Source organism: Primulina tabacum, chromosome 10 (assembly GCF_025594145.1).
Source record: "Primulina tabacum isolate GXHZ01 chromosome 10, ASM2559414v2, whole genome shotgun sequence".
NCBI classification, from domain to species: Eukaryota; Viridiplantae; Streptophyta; class Magnoliopsida; order Lamiales; family Gesneriaceae; genus Primulina; species Primulina tabacum.
In genome coordinates this window covers 12118271-12127315 of record NC_134559.1, presented here as the reverse complement: position 1 = coordinate 12127315, position 9045 = coordinate 12118271, and the positions used below count along the sequence as shown (strand labels likewise).

General features: G+C 30.7%; 1 protein-coding gene across 1 annotated transcript; it reads right to left on the bottom strand.

Annotated features, from left to right (window-relative positions):
• Nucleotides 1-840: 840 nt before the first annotated feature.
• LOC142506231 (uncharacterized) lies at nt 841-1298 on the bottom strand. Its single transcript, XM_075619422.1, has one exon. It carries the CDS (start codon nt 1127-1129, stop codon nt 914-916), a length of 216 nt encoding a protein of 71 aa, XP_075475537.1. The 5' UTR covers nt 1130-1298; the 3' UTR covers nt 841-913.
• Nucleotides 1299-9045: the final 7747 nt, after the last annotated feature.

The window sequence follows — 9045 nt, the reverse complement described above, 5'->3', positions numbered from 1 at the left end:
TCTCAATTTAATCGAGTGAGATACTCTTTAACAGCCTGGCTTGTACTTTTTACCCGATCGGGGTTTCTGCCTGTGTGAAAGATTAGCTGAAAGCATTTTATTCAGAAATAATTCGGATTTTTATTTTGAAAGAAACCCTGAAGTTTTTGCATTTTTCTAACTTTATTATAGTATATTATGTGCATAATATATCGAAAATAGCATGTTTTAATTTTTTAATATATTCTACGGATGATTAAAAAAGATTACGTTATAATATGTGTATGAAATTAGTGATTTTAAAGCTCAAAATTTATTGTTTTTATCAATAATTAAAGAATATAGTAATTCACAAAGTTTAGGGAATAATTTTTTTTTTTTGGTTCGGTATATTTGTCTCTTTGTGATTTTGATCATTTATATTGTCAAATTTCAATCTTAGTTTGCTAACATCGTTTTTCATATTTGGCACGAATGACGCGTATTGATATGACACGAATTCCAAAACTAAAAAAAATTTAAGGCTAAGATCGAAATTTGATCAGTGAAATATCAACATCACAAAATGACAAACATATATGATAAAAAGAATCAGTTTTCCTAAATCCTAAAGTTTATAAAATATTACACCAATAGCTAGAGACCACATAATACTTGTGTCTCTCAGTTCATCACGCTTAATAAGATAGTATATATTTTGTAAATTAAAATAAATCATACCTCGAGCCGAGACTATCAGGCAGTGACTCGATCTATATATACCTTTCTTAATTAATTAATGATATATAAATAATTTATAAATCAAGATAAAACTATAACTCGCCAGTTGCATGCTAATTAATTCATATACTAAGCTGATCATTTCCAACACAATCTCTACACCAAAGTTCATAAATATGTAAGAAATTAAAAGTCAATGAAAAGGGATTACAAATCACATAATTGCATGTGAATACAAAACCAAACGTTTAGAACAGAAAATGCACACATACTTCCTCTTGATCCTGAAACAAACAGGAAGATAGCAGAATCTCCCTGTGCCTTCCACCTCCACTGCTTGCACTTTTCCTCCGCAGTTTGGACATCTTCCAAGGGCTTGATGTCTCCCTATGTCCCTTTCCTCTTCTTCGCATACGTAGACTAACCTCATCGAGTCGATTTATTTTTGTCTGTGTCACGAAAACTTTGATTTTTTGTGAGATAGATGGATTTCAGGATGAAGGAAATTTTTTGTGAGGATATATGTATATCTAGATAGATTGATTTATATATATAGTGGTGGACTTAGGTTCTTAAGGAAAATTCCTATCGTATATATAGCGGATTCAATAATTTTATATATTTTTCGATGAAAATGTATGTTTGCGTTGTTTTTATAAAAATATCCATGTTGTTGATAATACATGAAAGTGCACTAAAATATATTGTGAGTTTTTGTATGCTCTAAGATTGCATGGAATAAAACTTCTTTTCCAGGAAAAATAATGAATAAGTCTGTTTACAGGATTATTTTTGTTTTTTTTTTGTTTTGTTTTGTTTTGTTTTTGTTTTTGTTTTTGTTTTTTTTTGGTGGGGAGAAAGAAGTTTACAGGATTAATTTGAGATATGGTTCCATGTGCAAAAATAAAATAATAAAGATTCGAAGATGTTATATATTCACTGTTTTTGGTTGAATACGATTTTTGATACGTGTGTATTTACAAATTTATTTTATCAGCCAGATTTAAAATGCAATTAGGCCATAAGCAAGAAATCGAAATTCCTCAAATTTTAGCACATGCTATGATAAATCAACCAAGTTCATGCTCTCTCAATTTCTAATACAATACCATATCTTAGATTTTCTTTATATGTGTGTGTGTTTATAATTAAAAATTTAAAAACTCATCTTATAATTTCGTCAGTTTTTATTTTGATCCTATAAATTATCAAAGTTTGGTACAAGTCTAATAATTTGATTATTTTTTCCTTGTATTCTTTTTTTTAGAATGTTGACGTGACATCAAATATTACTGACATGACACCAGACATACATATCTAATGTGATATTGAATATATATTGTTGACTTGTCTTGTTCCACGTTAGCACTTCGACAAAAAAAGACAAAAAAAAAAAACAACTTATAAGTTTAATATTCTACTTTGACGATTTACAAGACTGACTAATTTTCTCTTGATGTTTAATATTATTTTTCCCACACTTGATTTATGTGTGGTAAACATTTTATGTTGCTCGGACCAAGATTCACAAATCAAATCGGCTCGTACCAACTTACAACTTGGTGCCTTAAATCATCTACACACTTAACACCACAAATTAACCCTTTTTTCCAAATCAATCCTATGACAAAACCAAGCAAGAAAACAAGTTCAACAATAAAAATCAAATATCATCCTCCACCATAAACATATATACATTGTCACCTCTATACATCTCACTCGCGATGGCGATAATGTCTCGAATCCTAAACACTTAGAATTGGTCCCTTATAAAATGATCTCTCTACACGATTGAAAATCCCGAGTGACCGTTCCCATTGATCGGTATCGAACAAGAGAATATTGGATCATATCTCACGGAAGGTAAACCTGGCCTAGTCTATTTGGATTTAAACATCAAAGCTAGCTAGCATGTGATCCCCCACTGCAGAAATTGATGAACAAACTAACTGCTTAAATGTAATTTTTTGCGATCACTTTCGATCGTTATAATCCACAAATATGTCAAAGTTCCAAACAACTTTACAGTTTTGATACTCTCAAGAACTGAATTTTAAGCAAATTTCACTTTCACAATGTGATTTTCTTCCCGGTTTGGTCAAGGTTTCTTTTACTCACATGCTGTCCTTTACTACTTGTTTCTGCAATGATGCTTACATTTCGTTCTCCATTATTGACGTGTGGAGAGCTAGAGATCAATTTCATTTTATTTTATTTTTCATCTATCATACTTTTGTTTCTGATAATAATAATTAGTGAAAATGATTTTTTTGGCTCTTTAATTTGCCCAATTTCGGGTTTTGTTTCATTAAGTTTTCGAAGTTTTGGTATGACAGACTACTTTTTATTTTTTGCTATTTCGGTTCAATTGCTGCCGTGACATCTAACAAATCAACAATTTTTCGATTTCACGTCAATATTTTTCAATGTCATGACAGCATTTTTCAGTGTCAAATCAACAATTAGACCAAAATAGACGAAAACAAAAAATTAACGTATTAAAAACCAAACTTTGAAAATTTAATAAATAAAAACTCAAAATTAATGAAGTTAATGGAAAACACTACTGTGTTGTAGCTAGTCATATAATAATAGGACGGGTAATTAATCATATTATGTTAATATTAAACCATTGTGGTCCATCATGGTTGCGATTAGTCGAAACGGTACCTTGAAGTTTTTGTTCCCCATCGTTAATTCGTAGTTAAAAAATAACCGAAATGAGTTGTACTTCCAAAACTGGGTCCTTTTTAAACAAGATAATAATCTTTTTATCCCCTTTGAGACCCAAAGCATTGATTTCCTCATTGTTTAGGAAGAACACAAAAATTTCGGTAAGACGGTTTCACGAGTCAATTTTGTGAAACAAATATTTTATTTGAGCAATCTATGAAAAAATTATTTTTTATATCAAAATTATTATTTTTTATTATAAACATGAGCAATGTTCACCCGTATCACAAATAAAGATTCGTGAAACCTTCTTTCGTTAGTTTTGATGATGAATTAATATTGAGGACCCATGGATATAAAATAAATAATAGCTCAAAAAGGTGGTTTGACATATCATAACGGAGAGAGATCAAACTTGTTTTGGTCTCAATTATATAGGTATGCTTTTTTTCTATACAGATTAAGAAATTCATTGAAAATATCAATTATACAAATAACTTTCAAATTTTGCCCTTACTTAATGAGTGCCTATAAAAATGAATTCTTTTTATCTTTTCAATTCTTTGTTAATTATAAGACCACAAATTAGATATGAGTGCATTAGGAAAAGAAAAGAAATAATATGACCAGATATGAATAATATATGCCTACATATTTGAGGCAAACAAAAAAAAGAAAAGATGACCTATATAATTGAGATGGAAAACTATCAAATTGAAATTTTGATAGTGGTAATGTAAAACCCGCAAAATTCAAGTCGGTGTATTATTTTTGTATTCCAAATTTTGTACTACATATCAAATATTGTATTTAATAATTATTCAGATTATATAAAGTGGTGTGTGATAATTAAATCTTTGTGTACAATTATCGAAGGAGTACAAAATTTAAGAAAATAGCTAGTATGCTTATATTTCGATTTTTGGGATATATAAATATAAGATAAAGATATATGATAAGTGATTATATATATATTTGAATAAGGATAATGAGATATAAGAGATGATAATCTATCTTAGATGCAAAATTTAATTCAAAAGTTTAAACAAGAATATAATACACGATCTGGATAGCAACAAACCCTCTATAAATAGGAGAAACTCACATTCAAAAATTTACACCTCAATTTTTCTGCTCTCCATATTTTCGAAATTTCCTCTCCAAAATTCTGCTGCATTCATCAAAATTCAGTCCAAGTTGGGAAAATTGTTTCCCTCGCTTAGTGCTCGGAATCCGATCTCCACTGTTCAGAATATGCAGTCATATTTTGAACAACATATTCAAATTTCGGCCAAATCCAACTACTAGTTTTTTGTATATAGTCTTCACAAGAAAACTGTTCAGATTTTGGCGAGAACAACATAACTACAGTTTTTCGTCCATAAACAGGATAAAACACCTTCAAACCCGATCGCCACCATTAATAATTTAGTTGACCTACTTATGAACGTACTGTGAATTTTGAGCCCGATCCAACGATTCACTAAGGCACAAAAATTTTTTCAAGATGGCTGATTTTTCGGTCGATGTGCTGCTACGTTTTCGAAGTGTCAGTTGCATGATTCTTCTATGTTTCTCGAATTATTTATGTTTTCATCCAGGTCTAAGGTAAGTGGTTTTGTTTTAAAAGTATAATTTGTTTATCAATTGTTTCATTTTTCGAAAATTACGGTCGATTGCAGTTATTCTTCTACCCCCTTCTTGATGCGATTATCGTATGTTTTATATTTTAGCATTGTGAGTATTCAGCTAAATATGATGGGAATCCCAATATCCACGATATGTTTATGGCCTTTACACAGTGTGATTGCAACCGTTATACGGCTCCACCCCCTTAGAGGAGTAAAAATTAAGAACTGATATCAGTAAACCATGAAAAATAGATGAATCTCAGTTTCTTGGCCAAAATTATGGTTATGGTTATGATGATGACATGTTATGAGAATCATGTTATGCAGGATATGATATGTGGTTTTCAAAATTCATGTGTTTTTGTTATGTATGTGCTCGAACGGCCCCCCGCTTACTAAGTGACGACATATAACTCACCCCTTACTCTATCCTGCCCAGATAAGTCAGGAGAAGAAATAGAGGAAGAAGAATCAGACATCAATTTTGGGGCTAGTAATAGATGCATGAAGAAGTTTAATTAAGATTATCTTCTTTTGAGTTTTTAATTCAAGTTGTAAACGCTTCCATAGATTTTTATCTTTTCCAAAGTTACTATTATAAAGACGATTCTATGTTATGATATTTATGAAATAAATTGGTTTTTGTTTATATTGTACTACTAGGCTTGTTGTTTAGTAATTATTTGATTGTTGAATAACGCCGGTGTCGACTAACTCCGGTCTCGTTAAGTGGTATCATAGCAGCCAAGTTCATAATCTAGTTGGGGAAAATTTTACGAAAAAAAAAACATATCGGTCAAATTATGGAATAAAGCCGATGTATTTCCCTTCGGAACTGCCCAATGAGTAGTATTCACAACTAGCTATGAGGCATGGTTCGTAAACGGGAAATTCCTTCATTTATTTAATGTTTTGAAATTCGAACAACGTAATCCGACTACATGCAAATCTAGGGTTTTATTAAAATGTTTATTAGTGGTTCGAAATGCACCAACTACCTGATTATGGCATGATTATAAGTTTTTATTTAATATATGGTGTATTTAATATGCATTTTCAAAAATGAGCCTTTCTAAGATATTTTTACGCATCGAGCCATATTTTAAATCGGTAGGCAATTTTAGCTAAGTAGAAGATTTTTTGAGGGTTCAGATAATATTTTTGAAAACGTAAATAACCAAATATTTTACGTATGTGTCATTGGGCCTAATGGGCTTGTTTTATTGGGCTTTTGAGCATAGATCTCTCTTGTGTATGTAGTCTTTGACACATAAACGTTAAACAAGTGTTAGCTGAAAGATAATGCCTTCAGTCTAGACTAAGAGTTCAGTTAGGCATTGGATAAGTCCTAAGCTGGGTGGGTTTGTACAAGGTGTTGTATAAATCAAATTATTCTAATGGATCCTACCCGAGTCGTACAAGGGGTGACGTAGGAGCAGTTGAAGTCTCCGAACATCCGTATACATATCTTGTGTATTAACTGCTCAACTGTGTTTTTTAAATTGATTTGATCAGTTCAGCTGATATCAGTTCAGTTCTTTTCATAGCTGAGCTGATAGAAAACATAATTGATTCCCCGTATTTCAGTAGATCACTTTACACAAGTCTTTAGTTTTCAAAATATATCAGTTTTTTTAACAAAGGATTAGTGTTTTGCTCTTGGTTTGAAACAAAACTCAATCTAATTTATCGGTGTATGCATTCTTAAAACATGAGCTATTGCAGTTCATTGAAAATATTGTGTTTAAAGCACCCTCGCAGGTGTCCGAATCAATCCATCACCTGTGCATTTTATTTTTCTACGTTTATTTATTTTTTCATTTAATGCATAATTTTTTTAAATTACAATAGAAGGTATTGGTATTTTTGCTTTCACCAAGGTTCAGATTCTGACCTCTCGTATAACAGGAGAAAGTTATGTCACTCAAACCACAAAGACTAGCGATTTGATATATTAGGATGACCTTTTTCCGTCCGGATGATTGTGCCCACTCAGCTGTTTCTCGACTAAGTTGACCAAAAATCCTATTAGTTAATTATGTTAATTAATTTGACTGAGTAATTAGCAAAGAACAAACATATATAAATAAATAAATAAATATATATATATAATAATTTCAAAAATATATTAAAATTTAGTAAACTTCATATATGAACCCATTTGTGTATACACATTTATTGAAAGGAACAAACATATATTTAATTTGAATATATACTTCTACATTTAAAATATTAGATATTGTATTAATTAATTTTTTCCCCCAACTGATGCACAAATATATGGTCTATTTAATTTTAAGCGCAAAAATCGATGTGATCCATGGGGCTGATTACTTGGTGCCAATAATTGGACAACATTTTCTGGTTTGGGCTTTGTATTGATTTTAAGTATTGCTCCAAAAATACTCATAACTAAATAATTAATATGGTCAATTAGCATTTGTATTTCCAAAAACGCAATGCAAAATTTCAGAATCTTAATTTTTGTGGTGCTATAATTAAAATATCATTATCTATATATATATATATATATATATATATTGTTAAAAGTAAAAATTTACAGTAAAAAGTAAAAATCTCAAACTCTCAAAATTTACCAAATTACACACTTTATAAAATTTTCTCTCTACTCAATTGTGATTTTCTTCATACATTGAGAGACCTATTTATAGAATTTCTTTGGAAATAATCCAAAAATAAATTCATCATTGCATACATTATCACACACTAATTTTCAATATTTACAACTCTTATTTTCAACATTCAAATATATCAACTCTTATTTTTCAACTCTCCCTTGTGATGATGATCATGATACAATGATTGTCTTCCTTACGTGTTTTATAATGCCTCGTTCAAAACCTTACTAAGAAAAACCATTTGGGATAAAAACCATAGTAAGGAAAAAAGAGTGCAGTCACGTAAACTCCCCCTCATGTTAACACGAACGATTCTTCACAAATTTCGTAGATTGTGCATCCCAATGTTATATATATGCTTTCTGAATATTGTCGTAGAAAGTGCCTTTGTGAAGATATCTGATGAGTTTTTACTTGATTGAATGTAACGAATATCAATATCTTTATTTTTCTCAAGCTCTTGGGTGAATGCGAAGAACTTAAGGGGAATATATTTAGTTATGTTGCTTTTTATGTATCCTTCTTTCATTTGAGCAACACATGCAGCATTATCTTCATATAGTGTCACGGGCTTCTTGTCGAATGATAATTCGCATGAGGTTTGGATATGTTTGGTCATTGATTTTAGCCACACACATTCACGGCTTGCTTCATGTAGTGAAGTAATATCGGTGTGATTTGATGAAGTTGTTACAAGTGTTTGTTTCTGTGAACGCCAAGAAATTGCAGTGCCTCCACGAGTAAATACATATCCTGTTTGGGAACGTGTCTTGTGTGGCTCAGATAAATACCCAGCATCAGCATAATCAATTATGCTTTGATTGGTATCTTTTGAATACAAAATTCCCAAGTCTGTCGATCCTCGTAGATAACGAAATATATGTTTAATTTCATTCCAGTGTCTTTTTGTTGGATATGAGCTAAATCTTGCCAATAAATTTACAGCAAAAGATATATCAGGTCTTGTGCAATTTGCAAAATACATAAGGGCACCAATAGCACTTAGATATGGTACTTCTGGACCAAGAAATAACTTCATCATCTTCACATGAACGGAATAGATCATTTTCTATGTTTAATGATCTAACAACCATTGGAGTACTTAAAAGATTTGATTTATCCATATTAAAACGTTTAATGATCTTTTCTGTATAATTTGACTGGAGAACAAATATTCCACATTCTCTATGTTCAATTTGCAAACCCAGACAATACTTTGTTTTTGCAAGGTCCTTCATTTCAAATTCTTCTTTCAAGTATGACACAACTTCTTGAATTTCCTTATTCCTTCCAATGATGTTTAAATCATCAACATATACAGCAATAATTACGCACACAGATGTTGTTTTCTTAATGAAAACACAAGGGCATATTGAATTGTTTACATATCCCTTTTTCATTAA